At 39.8% G+C, this 15904-nt stretch overlaps 2 protein-coding genes across 2 annotated transcripts in view; both read left to right on the forward strand.

Annotated features, from left to right (window-relative positions):
• Window positions 1–8639, forward strand: part of SUN3 (Sad1 and UNC84 domain containing 3) — a 41088-nt gene extending 32449 nt beyond the window's left edge. Inside the window, exons 9-10 of the mRNA XM_007449835.1 lie at window positions 7254–7346; window positions 8329–8639. Of these exons, the coding sequence (XP_007449897.1) occupies window positions 7254–7346; window positions 8329–8448 (213 nt within the window). The 3' untranslated portion in view covers window positions 8449–8639. The remainder of the gene's footprint in view (window positions 1–7253; window positions 7347–8328) is intronic.
• A 5719-nt stretch (window positions 8640–14358) lies between these two features.
• HUS1 (HUS1 checkpoint clamp component) overlaps window positions 14359–15904 on the forward strand; it is a 29351-nt gene continuing 27805 nt past the window's right edge. The window contains exons 1-3 of the mRNA XM_007449836.1: window positions 14359–14424; window positions 15036–15163; window positions 15264–15440. Of these exons, the coding sequence (XP_007449898.1) occupies window positions 14373–14424; window positions 15036–15163; window positions 15264–15440 (357 nt within the window). The 5' untranslated portion in view covers window positions 14359–14372. The remainder of the gene's footprint in view (window positions 14425–15035; window positions 15164–15263; window positions 15441–15904) is intronic.

The following is a 15904-nucleotide window of genomic DNA, read 5'->3' on the forward strand; positions in this document are numbered from 1 at the left end:
TGTGCTGGGTGTGGAGGTGCACAGCCCACCATTCATGCAGAGATTATACCTTCACCTCTTATTCTTGCAGGGTGCTCCTGAGGTCAGCTTTCCTAGAGCTGGGGGGAAAGAGATAATCCTTTTCTGGACAAGGGCAGGGGTGATGACCAGGGTATAACTGCTTCTTAAAAAGACAGCCCAGTCTCAGATGTGGGGACCCCTCAACCTCATGCTGGGCCCCATTGCACGGCCCCAGCTCTGGCCCTTTCTGGGCCCTTGCAGTAAACATCAGCACCAGCATGCTGTTGATTTCCCCCTACAGCCAGGGTAGTGTGAGTTTTCTCCAGGCCACTATACCAGTCACCATTTGGCCATCTCGAGATGTTTTTCTCTCAGTGTCTGCTCCCATGTTTTCCTCAGAGGTTTATGCCTTACTTCAATCCCTTCGTGTTCCTATCCAAAGGAGGGCTCAGAGTTAAACAAGCATGCTCAGCCTGCCTTGTGTGTCATTCAAACACCTTTAAATGCCATGGTCCTGGAGTTATAAAACACAGAGACTACTGTCCTTTGATGCAAGCCTGATACCATCCACAGTCAGGGTCTGCAGACATCTATAGTTGAGCTATGTTGGATTTGAGCAGATCAAACCCTGTCTCACAAAAGTGTGCACATTTGCTCATTATAGAGGGATTTTATGGATGAATCTTTCAGGCAAGAATCCTTTAGTAAGAAAAATTACTTCTCATTGTTTTTCTCTAATATTAGTGAATTTATGAACAAAGTGAAATTAAAATAGAATGATAAAGAAGGTGGAAATAAAACTAGCATGACTCTCAACAGGATAAAGGAACTATATGAGACTTTATATATATATATATATATCTCAAATGTGAAATATGTATATTGATGTCAATATATAGATGAATGTATATATTATATATAATATATATAACTGAATATAATATATTATAAATAATTGAATATATAATATATATTATATAAAATTTTGAGTGCATTATTTAGTCATGATGTATCCAATTCTTTTTTTTTTTTTTTTTTTTGGTACGCGGGCCTCTCACTGTTGTGGCCTCTCCCATTGCGGAGCAAGGTTTTTTTGCGGTACACGGGCCTCTCACTGTTGTGGCCTCTCCCATTGCGGAGCACAGCCTCCGGATGCACAGGCTCAGTGGCCATGGCTCATGGGCCCAGCCGCTCGGCAGCATGTGGGATCTTCTCGGACCGGGGCACGAACCCATGTCCCCTGCATCGGCAGGCAGACTCTCAACCACTGCACCACCAGGGAAGCCCCCCCAATTCTTTTAATAAATTAATTTATAAATAGTTTAAATGTTGATATTATGATTTTCATTATATTGAATAAAATGACTGAACTCATGAAATCTTTATTTTATTGTGTTACTATGATTCAAGGAACCTAAAAATAACCTTTAGATTTTCAGGGTAAATTAATTTCCACCAGTGTTCTCTCTTCTCAAAAATCTTCAATTTTAAAGGGTAGAGAGAAGCAAGGAGAACTACAGTCCTACAGCCTGTGGAACAAAATCCACATTCACAGAGAAATAGACAAGATGAAAAGGCAGAGGCCTATGTAACAGATGAAGGAGCAAGATAAAACCCCAGTAAAACAATTTAATGAAGTGGAGATAGGCAACCTTCCAGAAAAAGAATTCAGAATAATGATAGTGAAGATGATCCAGGACCTTGGAAAAAGAATGGAGGCAAAGATCTCGAAGATGCAAGAAATGTTTAATAAAGACCTAGAAGAATTAAAGAACAAACAAACAGAGATGAACAATAAAATAACTGAAATGAAAACTACACTAGAAGGAATCAATAGCAGTATAACTGAGGCATAAGAATGGATAAGTGACCTGGAAGACAGAACGGTGGAATTCACTGCTGTGGAACAGAATAAAGAACAAAGAATGAAAAGAAATGAAGACAGCCTAAGAGACCTCTGGGACAACATTAAATGCAACGACATTCGCATTATAGGGGTCACAGAAGGAGAAGAGAGCAAGAAAGGATCAGAGAAAATATTTGAAGAGATTATAACCAAAAACTTCCCTAACATGGGAAAGGAAATAGCCACCCAAGTCCAGGAAGCACAGCGAGTCCCAAACAGGATCAACCCAAGGAGAAACACACCGAGACACATAGTAATCAAACTGGCAAAAAATAAAGACAAAGAAAAATTATTGAAAGCAGCAAGGGAAACATGACAAATAACACACAAGTGAACTCCCATAAGGTTAACAGCTGATTTCTCAGCAGAAACTATACAAGCCAGAAGGGAGTGGCATGATATACTTAAAGTGATGAAAGGGAAGAACCTGCAACCAAGATTACTCTACCTGGCAAGGATCTCATTCAGATTCCATGGAGAAATCAAAAGCTTTACAGACAAGCAAAAACTAAGAGAATCCAGCACCACCAAACCAGCTCTACAACGAATGCTAAAGGAACTTCTCTAAGTGGGAAACACAAGAGAAGAAAAGGACCTACAAAAACAAACCCAAAACAATTAAGAAAATGGTCAAAGGAACATACATATCGATAATTACCTTAAACGTGAATGGATTAAATGCTCCAACCAAGAGACACAGGCTTGCTGAATGGATACAGAAACGAGACCCATATATATGCTGTCTACAAGAGACCCACTTCAGACCTAGGGATACATACAGACTGAAAGAGAGTGGATGGAAAAAGATATTCCATGCAAATGGAAATCAAAGAAAGCTGGAGTAGCAATACTCATATCAGATAAAATAGCCTTTAAAATAAAGAATGTTACAAGAGACAAGGAAGGACACTACATAATGATCAAGGTATCAATCCAAGAAGAAGATATGACAATTAAAAATACGTATGCAGCCAACATAGGAGCACCTCAATACATAAGGCACTGCTAACGGCTATAAAAGAGGAAATCAACAGTGACACAATAATAGTGGGGGACTTTAACACCTCACTTACACCAATGGACAGATCATCCAAAATGAAAATAAATAAGGAAACAGAAGCTTTAAATGACATAATAGACAAGATAGATTTAATTTATATTTATAGGACATTCCATCCCAAAACAGCAGATTACACTTCTCAAGTGTGCACAGAACAGTCTCCAGGATAGATCACATCTTGGGTCACAAATCAAGCCTCAGTAAATTTAAGAAAACTGAAGTCATATCAAGCATCTTTTCTGTCCACAACATTATGAGATTAGAAATGAATTACAGGGGAAAAAATGTAAAAAACACAAACAGGGCTTCCCTGGTGGCGCAGTGGTTGAGAGTCCACCTGCCAATGCAGGGGACACGGGTTCGTGCCCCGGTCTAGGAAGATCCCACATGCCACTGAGCAGCTGGGCCCGTGAGCCATGGCCACTGAGCTTGCATGTCCGGAGCCTGTGCTCCACAATGGGAGAGGCCACCACAGTGAGAGGCCCGCATACCACAAAAACAAAAAACAACAACAACAACAAAAACACAAACACATGGAGGCTAAACAATACATTACTAAATAACCAAGAGATCACAGAAGAAATCAAAGAGGAAATCAAAAAATACCTAGAGACAAATGACAATGAAAACATGATGATCCAAAACCTATGGGATGCAGCAAAAGCATTTCTAAGAGGGAAGTTTATAGCTATACAAGCTGATCTCAAGAAACAAGAAAAATCTCAAATAAACAATCTAACCTTACACCTAAAGGAACTAGAGAAAGAAGAACAAACAAAATCCAAAGTTAGCAGAAGGAAATAAATCATAAAGATCAGAGCAGAAATAAATGAAATAGAAACAAAGAAAACAATAGCAAAGATCAATAAAACTAAAAGCTGGTTCTTTGAGAAGATAAGCAAAATTGATAAACCATTAGCCAGACTCATCAAGAAAAAGAGGGAGAGGACTCAAATCAATAAAATTAGAAATGAAAAAGGAGAAGTTACAACAGACACCACAGAAATGCAAAGCATTCTAAGAGACTACTACAAGCAACTCTATGCCAATAAAATGGACAACTTGGAAGAAATGGACAAATTCTTAGAAAGGTATAACCTTCCAAGACTGAACCAGGAAGAAATAGAAAATATGAACAGACCAATCACAAGTAATGAAATTGAAACTGTGATTAAAAATCTTCCAACAAACCCAAGTCCAGGACCAGATGGCTTCACAGGTGAGTTCTATCAAACATTTAGAGAAGAGCTAATACCCATCCTTCTCAAACTCTTCCAAAAAACTGCAGAGGAAGGAACACTCCCAAACTCATTCTATGAGGCTACCATCACCCTGATACCAAAACCAGACAAAGATACTACAAAAAAAGAAAATTACAGACCAATATCACTGATGAATATAGATGCAAAAATCCTCAACAAAATACTAGCAAACAGAATCCAACCACACATTAAAAAGATCATACACCATGATCAAGTGGAATTTATCCCAGAGATGCAAGGATTCTTCAATATACGCAATCAATGTGATACACCGTATTAACAAACTGAAGAATAAAAAACATATGATCATCTCAATAGATGCAGGAAAAGCTTCTGACAAAATTCAACAACCATTTATTTAAAAAACTCTCCAGAAAGTGGGCATAGAGGGAAGGTACTTCAACATAATAAAGGCCATATATGACAAACCCACAGCAAACGTCATTCTCAATGGTGAAAAACTGAAAGCATTTCCTCTAAGATCAGGAACAAGGCAAGGATGTCCCCTCTCACCAATATTATTCAACATAGTTTTGGTAGGGCTAGCCACAGCAATCAGAGAAGCGAAAGAAATAAAAGGAATACAATCTGGAAAAGAAGAAGTAAAACTGTCACTGTTTGCAGATGACATGATACTATACATAGAGAATCCTAAAGATGCCACCAGAAAACTACTAGAGCTAATCAATGAATTTGGCATTGCTGCAGGATACAAAATTAATGCACAGAAATCTCTTGCATTCCTATATACTAATGATGAAAAATCTGAAAGAGAAATTAAGGAAACTCTCCAATTTACCATTGCAACAAAAAGAATAAAATACCTAGGAATAAACCTACCTAAGGAGACAAAAGACCTGTATGCAGAAAACCATAAGACACTGATGGAAGAAATTAAAGATGATACCAAGAGATGGAGAGATATACCATGTTCTTGTGTTGGAAGAATCAATACTGTGAAAATGACTGTACTACAGAAAGCAATCTACAGATTCAATGCAATCCCTATCAAATTACCAATGGCATGTTTTTACAGAACTGGAACAAAATGTCTTAAAATTTGTATGGAGACACAAAAGACCCTGAATAGCCAAAGCAGTCTTGAGGGAAAAAAACGGAGCTGGAGGAATCAGACTCCCTGACTTCAGACTATACTACAAAGCTACAGTAATCAAGACAATATAGTACTGGCACAAAAACAGAAATATAGATCAATGGAACAGGACAGAAAGCCCAGAGATAAACCCATGCTCCTATGGTCAACTAATCTATGACAAAGGAGGCAAGGATATACAATGGAGAAAAGACAGTCTTTCCAATAAGTGGTGCTGGGAAAACTGGACAGCTACATGTAAAAGAATGAAATTAGAACACTCCTGAACACCATACACAAAAATAAACTCAAAATGGATTAGATACCTAAATGTAAGACTGAACACCATAAAACTCTTAGAGTAGGAAGAACACTCTGTGAGGTAAATCACAGCAAGATATTTTTTGATCCACCTCTTAGAGTAATGGGAATAAAAACAGAAATAAACAAATGGGACCTAATGAAACTTCAAAGCTTTTGCAGAGCAAAGGAAACCATAAACAAGACGAAAAGATGACCATGAGAATGGGAGAAAATATTTGCAAATGAATCATTGGACAAAGGATTAATCTCCAAAATCTATAAACAGCTCATGTGGCTCAATATTAAAAAAAACAAACAACCCAATCCAAAAATGGGCAGAGGACCTAAATAGACATTTCTCCAAAGAAGACATACAGTTGGCCAAGAAGCACATGAAAAGCTGCTCAACATCACCAATTATTAGAGAAATGCAAATCAAAACTACAATGAGGTATCACCTCACACCAGTTAGAATGGGCAGCATCAGCAAATCTAGAAGCAACAGGTGCTGGAGAGGGTGTAAAGAAACGGGAACCCTCTTGCACTGTTGGTGGGAATGTAAATTGATACAGCCACTATGGAGAACAGTACGGAGGTTCCTTAAAGAATTAAAAATAGAATTACCATATGATCCAGCAATCCCACTACTGGGCATATAACCTGAGAAAACTATAATTAAAAAAGATACATGCACCCCAATGTTCATTGCAGCACTATTTACAATAGCCAGGTCATGGAATCAACCTAAATGCTCATCAACAGACGAATGGATAAAGAAGCTGTGGTACATATATACAATGGAATATTACTCAGCCATAAAAAGGAATGAAATTGGATCATTTGTAGAGATGTGGATGGATCTGGAGACTGTCATACAGAGTGAAGCAAGTCAGAAAGAGAAAAACACATATCGTATATTAACGCATATATGTGGAACCTAGAAATGGTACAGATGAACCAGTTTGCCAAGCAGAAATTGAGACACAGAAGTAGAGGAAAAACATATGGACACCAAGGGGAGAAAGCGTCAGGGTGGTGGTGGTGGTGGTGTGATGAATTGGGCAATTGGGATTGACATGTATACACTGATATGTATTAAATGGATGACTAATAAGAAAAAAAATATTTGATAGTGGAAAAAATAAAAAAATAAATAAGGGTTAGAGAAGGAAGGTCAAAAGCACAAGGGTAATTGCATACACAAATCAACAAAAGCTTACTTTTTGGATGGAGCTATTTGTGTGATCAAAGTTTGGCAAACTGGTTAAGTTTCACACATATTGGGTCAATATGGGGACTCATTTGGTGTTTATTTTATTCAAAGTATAGCAAATACATTTATGAGGCCAAAGTCAATTTTGGAATTTGCTCTGTCATCTCTCTTTCTCACCTCTCTGTTTATCTCTCTATCTGAATCTATTCAGCCCTTTGATTAGCCTGTTTCTTGCCTAAGGGCTCCCCCACCAGAGTTAAACACCTTTTGGGTTAATAGGGCAGTACTGGCAGCTAGCATAGCGCTGTGCCCCAGACGTCTGGAGAATAATTGCTACTTGAACAGACACTTGCCTCCATTTACTGTAACTGAACACCCATTCATTACAACCTCTGTGTCTGTTGCTTTCTTTACAGGGCGTCTCGAAACAATGTGAAGGAGAAGAAATTTTCCTAGGTCAGTTTATATATAATAAAACAGGAACCACCGTTCAAACATTTGCACTCCAGGTAATGAGATCCTTGGGAAAAGATAGTGTATCAGTGACTCCATCCCAGGGAGGGATTTGTTGGGATTGCTTGATGCAAAGTGGTGTGTGTGAGAATAATTATGACAGAATTATGCGATAAGCAAGGCTTGTCTGAATTTAAAATCTTAGCTCCAATCATGTACATAAGTTTTAATGCAAAAAATAGGCAAATATAAAATTTATTTCTAAGCCAAATTCTTCATCATTTGTTATCACTTTAATATATATATATATATATTCTCTTTCTCATCCTTATCTTACTTATTAGATTCCCTTGGTATGATTAGGTGTCATGGTCACTATCATCTTCCTTCTGTAAAAGGGATGGGGATGATGATGGTACAAAATGAGATGGTTGGGGGCAGAGAGGAACTTGGAGAGAATAAATATTTAATACCAAATAATATAAGTAACACTTCTCACCCTAACTCAGTGGGGAAAGAATACCAACTGGTAACTTAGAAACGCTTGAAAGTCATTAAGGCATATGAAATATATTTAATCATTTCTCATTAGTCACAGGAAGTAATGAAGAGATGCAGAAGGCATCTCAAACCATGTAAAAACAAATGTGTTACTACACTTCTTGGCCAATGGTGAGAAAATCTAAGCTGAAAGCAGTATATGTGTCAGAAATGAATGGACTTGTAGAGTTTCACATTCAGTTGTATAACCACATCCCTCCCTGGGGCAGCCAACAAGGAGCACCACAGAGGCTGGACAAGGCAGTGAGAGGCCTCGAAGTATAGACCACCATGTTATCTCCCTCCCTTGTATTTGCCTTTTTATGAGCTCTTTACTTACAGTAGCTCATTACATCATCCATTAGACTGGTACTTGAAAGTACTTGACTTAAGAAGGAAAGACAGTGTTTTAATTTTTTATTACATCAGCATGACTCAGGGTTCTTTGAGAAGGTTTATTTTATAAGACATTAATTTCAATCTTTTCTGTATTTTCAGCATGAAGTTTCTGAATTCTTATTATGTATGAAACTTAAAATCCTTAGCAATTGGGGACACCCGAAGTATACTTGTTTATATAGATTCAGGGTTCATGGCACCCCAAGAGATGACACCTAGAAGAACTGGTGCAGAAGCCCATGACCACATGTCCAAAATATTCAAGTGATTCCCTTAGTTTACACCACACCTATAGTAATAAAAAATCAGAAGTGAGAAAGAAACCTCCAAGTGGTTCCTACCTGCCAGCAAAAAGTGAATGAATTTTACTAATAAAAAAATATAAAAGTAAATTCAATCTCTCTGCATTACTGTGCTTTTTTTTTTTTTTTTTTAATTTTTAGCCACAGGGCATGTGGGATCTTAGCTCCCCAAACGGGGATCAAACACACAACCCCGGCAGAGGAAGCTCAGGGTCTTAACCACTGGACTGCCAGGGAAGTCCCATGTTAGTGTAGCTTCTGAGGATGAATCATGTTGTTGAAGCACTGAAAAATGAGTTTGCATTTAGAAGAAGATGGTATTTTTCAAGTCTTTCACATAATAGCATCTTTGCCTTCATTTATTATTCATCCATACCGGGAATGGATGTTTGCTCTTAAAATTGTTATTTAACACTGATCTGGATACACTGTCAGTGCAATTAAAGAAGCTAATAAAATTAGAGGTAAAAATTAGTGAGGAAGTCCGACCATGACTAATTTGCAGATGACTTGATGAATTCCTTGAAATGCAATAAATTTGATTTAAAAATACATTACAAACACAGATGGAGACAAAATTATCATATATAAATCAAAATCATTCATAAATGCAAACCACAACCAGTAAGAGGATATAATTTACAAAAGCCACAACAAAGATTTAAAAAAATCAAATGAAAGAATTAAACTGTATGAAGAGCCAATGAAAGAGAAGTGGATAATGAAAAAAAGACTTCAATAAATGGAAAGACATAACTCATCTGTGGATACAAAAACTTCACTGTCAAGAAGTCAGTTCTCTCTAAATTGATCTACAAACTCAATTTGATCTCAATTAAAAGCCAGAAAAAAAGTATGGTATTTATGAAACAATTATGGAATATTAAGGAATTGTTTTTAAAAACAATATTTAGGTTATTACGGTATTATGATTTTGTTACAACAAAGAATTCTTATCACTTAGATTTATAATATATGTTTTAAATTTACAAATGAAATGATATATCTGGGATATGTTTCAAAATAATATAGGAGGAGATGGGTGGGAGGATCAATGAAAAAGATTGGTCATGAAATGATCATTGCAGTCAGGTGTTGGTCCACAAGGTTTCACTTAATACTATTCTGTCTACATGTATATACGTTTGACATTTTCAGTTTTAGAAAGGTTTAAAAAGATTAAAACACATATGCATAAGAAACCAAAGGGTTGTGTTTTCAACCAAACTGACTCTAAAGTTTCCATGGAAATATAAACTTAGTGAGAAGCTAGGAGACCCCTGAAATAAAGACAATCAACAAAGGGAAATAGCTCTAAGACTGTTATACTGTGATTTACAGTAAGAAATATACATTTGTTTTTCTCCCCAGTTTATGGTGCAGAGCTCCTAAAACCCTTGGAATTTCCTGAGCATAAGAGTGATCAAGGTGTCTTTGTTGTGTCAGTGAGGTGACTTTTGGGAAGGATGGGGGCTGGTTGCCAGGAGAACCAACCACTGATTAGAGGGTTGGAAATTTCAGTCTCAACCCTCGACATCTGGGGACAGGAGAGGAGCTGGATGCTGAATCAAATGCCAAAGGCCAGTGATTAAATCAAATCAATCACGCTTATGTAAGACACCTTCATAAAAATCCAAAAGGATGGGGTTTGGAGAGCTTCCGGTTTGGTGAATCCATGGAGATTAGGGAAAAATGGCCAGCTCTGAGGCAGTAGGGAAGCTTTGAGCCCCTTCATCTTGCCTTGCTCTATTCATTTCTTCCATTTGGCTATTCCTGAGTTATATCCTTTTACAATAAACCAGTGAGTAAAATGTTTCTCTTGTAACTAGTAAGTAATGTAACTAGTAATGATTCTCTTGAGTTCTGTGAGTGGCTCTGGCAAAACATTCAAATCCAAGGAGGGGATCATGGTACCCCAGTTTACAGCCAGTTGATCAGAAGCACAGGTGACATCTGAACTGTGACTGTCATCTGAATGGGGGGGCAGTCTTGTGGGACCTGTGGGGTCCAACATTATCTCCAGGTAGGTAGTGTCAGACTTGAATCACAGGACACCCAGCTGGTCTTGGAGGATTTCTTGGGGTGGGGGAAAAAGCCCCACACATTGGAATTGGTGTCCCAGAATTATTAATGACATAGATATAAATAATTTAAACTGTGTGACACTGGAACATTGACAGACCAATGGAACAAACAAAAAATTCTGTTTCTGATATTCAGAAATAGATTAATATCTATGTTGGAACATAGTATATATTGATAAAGGTGGCATCTCAAAAGGGATGGGTAAAAACAAATGGCTTGGAACAATTATCTCCTCATTAAGAAAAGAACATTGCATCCATACTTCTCAGTTTGAAACATGATGAATTCCCAATATGGGAAAAGATTTACAGGTGTAAAAAAACCACAAAAAAACATAAAAATATAACAAGAAAACTTGGAAAAACTCCTGTATGACATTGGATAGAGGAACACCTTTCTGAATATGACTCAGACTTCAGGAGTCACAAAAGAAAATAAAAACAAGTTCTACTACATGAAAACGAAACACAGGAGCCACCCAACAAATGTCGGTCTTCCCCCTCCTGGGTGGAGGAGCCCCCTCCTCGGAGCACGAGCCCCAAGCACTGTACCTGACACTTCTAACAGGCTCCACAGATGTCAATTTTTTAAAATTATGAAATGTATTGAAGTATTTTTCCTTTAACATCTAAAAGATGACAAGAGTCTTTGAAGAACTGTTTAAGTAAAACCCACCCTTAAACTAGTATAATTCTCGAAAGACATTCACTCATGCCACCCCTGCAGTATGCTTTCCCTCATTTTACAGTTTTCCCATGTAAAAGAAAAAAAAAAGACAAATATTGCCCATCAGGACTGATGTAGAACCTCTGAGCTATGCCAGTATCTTTCCTCTTGAGTAATTTTTCCAACATTAACTGGTAACAATAGGACTGCAAATAGCCTTCCCCTGGGACTGTACGGGGAAGCAGGCACCTGACAGACACTGGCAGATGCAGCTTTGGGTGACAGCTACTAAATGCATGATACTTATCTAGATGGAGTTTACCATCTCTGCAGCTATAAAAAGGTTAGTTCCTTACTTCCAGCTCCACACCCTGACTGATGTTTTGTATGCTTCACTCATTGTATTTCCATTTTCAAGATGAGGGCATTTCCTTGCACAATAAACAAACATAATGAATAACATCAACACTGCTCCCCGGATCTTATAATCATATACATTAGAAGACTATGTATTAGCTAGACAGACAACAATATGACTACACATTGCATTAGAAAACTCAGTACCACACAGGCTTCTAGAGAGCTCTGGTGACCTCATTCCTTGCCTTCAAAACGTTTGGAAGAAATGTAAGGAAGTAGTGTCAATATATGTAATTATCAATACTGAAATTATTGAATTATTATTTTTTCTAAGAATCATGCAAAAAGTCCATTTTTATTGATTTATAATCATATAATCATATGGATTATGACCTTCATAAATAAAGATGGATCCAGGATGGCATGCCTCTCTGAGAGATGGTATGGCACAGAGCAAACCACAGCAAAAGGTCCAAAAGACTGAAGCAAGACACAGCCTCATTAGTGTACTGAAATTCAACTCAGTTCATTAAGTATGTATTGATTATCAACTAATACCTATAATTAGAGAGATATCAAAATATAAATTAGTTTACTTTGGTAAAATTGATCCAAATACATTTCTAATCATTTCAAATGCTTTAAGCTTGCCAATTCTCCCTGTACCAAAGACTATTATCTAGTTTCTGGACCACCCATCTTTGCTACTCTTTCAAGAATGGGAACCAAGTAACAATAGCACTTGAGTCCTAATGACAGGCTTAGCCTGAATTATTAATTTGTCAAACCTATTTAAGAAAACTGCAAGAAAACATAAGATTCCTATTATCTTTCAAGAAAAGATCATTTCAACTTAATTTTATATTTGTTGGGACAAAATTCCCTATATTATTTGGGCCTTTGTGCAGAATGTATACTGACGTATCATCTTAGGAAGTTTAAAAAAAATCTTTTTTTTTTTTTGGTTAATATTGCCAAAGAGCTTTAATTTTTTTCGTCTTGAACAAAACAACTCATCATCCATGGTTAGACAATTTTCCCCCCAACACCCAACACCATTGATGTTGTTATGACTAAACAAATCGAATTTTTTATTTTATGGCAAAAAAATAAGTGATTTGAAGTACATATCAATATATTATGAAACACTGTTTACAAAGCTTACTCAGTATTTAATCATATTCATGACCTCCATAGCAACCACCTCATTTAATGATTTATCTATTTTAAAATTAACTTGTGAAGTACTAAAAAGCATGTTTTGGTACTAAAAAACTTAAATGTGACATTAATCATGTTTTGCTTGGCAAACACTTGTAACAATGTAGATTGGAGTCTACCTTCATATTATAGTCTTAAAATAGGCAGAACTGCTTGTAATTTTCGTATTTTGCACTTTTTTTTTTTTTTTTTGCGTTACGCGGGCCTCTCACTGTTGTGGCCTCTCTCACTGCGGAGCACAGGCTCCGGACGCGCAGACCCAGCGGCCACGGCCCACGGGCCCAGCCGCTCCGTGGCACGTGGGATCCTCGCGGACTGGGGCACGAACCCGTGTCCCCTGCATTGGCAGGTGGACTCTCAACCACTGCGCCACCAGGGAAGCCCTATTTTGCACTTTTAAAAGGATCTGTTATTACTGTTTATCATATCTTGATTCTATAAACCAAAGTAAAAACAAGGTTGTACGTTTCTATTTGCAAAGCACATTAAAAACAAAACATTCTTAACATGGACAATCTTGTCTCTGAAAAACCAAGCTGGAGACAATTGTTCTATTTCTCATTTTGTTATTCAAAATTCTACCACATCATTTATATCATTTGTGCTATGAGATTTTTTTTTTAAATTAATTAATTTGTGGCTGTGTTGGGTCTTTCTTGCTGCATGGGGGCTTCTCACTGTTGTGCCTTCTCTTGTTGTGGAGCACCAGCTCTAGGCGTGGGGGCTTCAGTAGTTGTGGCATGCGGGCTCAGTAGTTGCAGCGCAATGGGCTCCAGGTGCGTGGGCTCAGTAGTTGTGGCTCGCAGGCTCTAGAGCGCAGGCTCAGTCATTGTGGTGCACAGGCTTAGTTGCTCTATGACATGTGGGATCTTCCCGGACTAGGGCTCGACCCATGGGCCCTGCATTGGCAGGCGGATTCTTAACCACTGCGCCACCAGGGAAGCCCCTCTGCTGTGCAATTTTTTTAACAGGCTCTAGTGAAGTTCATCTTGAGATAAGACTACAAAATTACCACTTAACATCAATGTTCTTTAAACATCCTGCATTTTGCACAGTTTAAAAGTTTAAATTTGAAACAATTTCACAGCAGCATCCAACGTGGTCCCGCACCGCTGGGGTACTAGTGCGAACGTCTGAGCCGAGAGAGGTTCTAAAGCTCCCCTACCCCAGAGAGGTGTGTATTTAACCGGTAACTCTACTCAATACTTTACAAATAAGGGATTGATTTTATTTCTCACGTTGTAAAAGAGAATTGGAAATAGGGATCACGGAGGTCAAACTTCAAATTGTCAGAACTACTTCCGGTACCTGCGGGCGGAGGACGCGTCACTTCCGGCAGAAGGCGCGTCACCCAGGGGCGCGACCCGGAAGCTCTCCTCTCCTCCGCGGCTGGCGTCCGGCCGAGCCAGGCGGAACCCAGGCCCGCGGTGGCGTTTCCGGCGGGCAGCGTAAGGCTGGGGTCCCTGGAGTCAGCCGCCTACGGGCGCCCCGCACGGGCTGCGTCCCGCCATGAAGTTTCGGGCTAAGCTCGTGGATGCGGCCTGTCTGAACAACTTCACGCGTGAGTGGGGGCTGCGTCAGCCCCGGGCGGCGGGGAGGAGGGCAGAGGGGAGGGCGGGAGGCCCGGAAGGGGCAGTGCAAGCGGCCGGGGCCCCGCGAGGAGGATGGGGGCGCGCTGGGCTGGCAGGCCGCTGGAGGATGGGGCGGGCGCAGGTGCCGAGGGTTGTCCCTGCAGTTTGAGTCCTATCTCGTGTCTTCTTAACCCGGCCGCAGGCGGCACAGACACCTTTATCTGGCGCAGACCGTCCTTCACAGCCCGGCCCCGTTGGTTCCCCCGCCCTCTGCTGCGCCTGGCCCTGCCCCGATCCCTGCAGCACCCGGCGGCCCCGAGTGGACGTGGGAGGGCTGAAGGCGGCCGGTAGGCGCCAGTTCACTTCCGAATCTCGGTTTCCTTATTCCAGCCCTGATGGCTGGTGATGTGAACGGCGCAGGGTTGGTGGGAGGCTGGCGTGACCTCAGCGGCATTAAAGGCTTCCCGGTGGATACCAGCGTAAACGTGATTTTCCCACCGGCAAGCTCGTCGGGCCGAACTGGGAGTTCTGCGAGCTAAGTTAGCGTCTGGGATACTTGGCGTGCATCTTAGTAATTCCTTACTCGAATCCTTCGCTGTAGGAGTTAGTAACATGATAGCCAAGCTTGCCAAAACCTGCACTCTGCGTATCAGCCCGGATAAGTTGAACTTCATCCTCTCTGACAAGGTGGCCAATGGAGGGGTGAGCATGTGGTGTGAACTGGAGCAGGTGAGCGGAGGCTCTCTGAGGCCTGCAAACCTCCCCCACCCCCGCCCGCCACGAATGCCTCCTGAAAGAGCACAGATGTCTCCCCTTTTTCTTCCCTTAGGAGAATTTCTTCAGCGAATTTCAAATGGAAGGTGTCTCCGCAGAAAACAATGCGATTTACTTAGAGCTAACATCGGAAAATTTATCTCGAGCCTTGAAAACTGCCCAGAATGCCCGAGTCTTGAAAATCAAGCTGACTAATAAACACTTTCCCTGCCTCACAGTTTCTATAGAGCTGGTGAGTACGACGGGAGCGTTTCTGAAACTTCCCAGAGGATTCAAAAGTAGTTATAAGCCTAGGCTTTCTAACAGTATGTGGAAAGCTAATTGGTGTTATTAAAATGAAAGATCTGCACATCAGTATTTGTTTTCCCTTGGAGTCAGGTCCTCCTCATGTTTAAATAGCATTGTGATCCCATAATATTCAACGAGGATACTCCTTTTCCTATGAAATAACACTTCTGCATCTTTCTACTCTATCTGCGTATCCCAGCATCTCCGTTTCTTTTACTGGTTTTGTCACCTAGTCTAGAAACCATGGTTTCTCTCCGTTTTCACTTTTGAAGCATTTGTGTGTCCCTCCCTTCTCCCACGCCTCTGCTGCTGACACCTTTAAAATGACCTCTGGTTCTCAAGGAATACATCTTTCTTCCACGCTACTACCAGATGAATCCAATGCGCAGCTCTCTTCAGGACATATGT

Source organism: Lipotes vexillifer, unplaced genomic scaffold (genome assembly GCF_000442215.2).
Source record: "Lipotes vexillifer unplaced genomic scaffold, Lipotes_vexillifer_v1.1 scaffold1344, whole genome shotgun sequence".
NCBI lineage: Eukaryota > Metazoa > Chordata > Mammalia > Artiodactyla > Lipotidae > Lipotes > Lipotes vexillifer.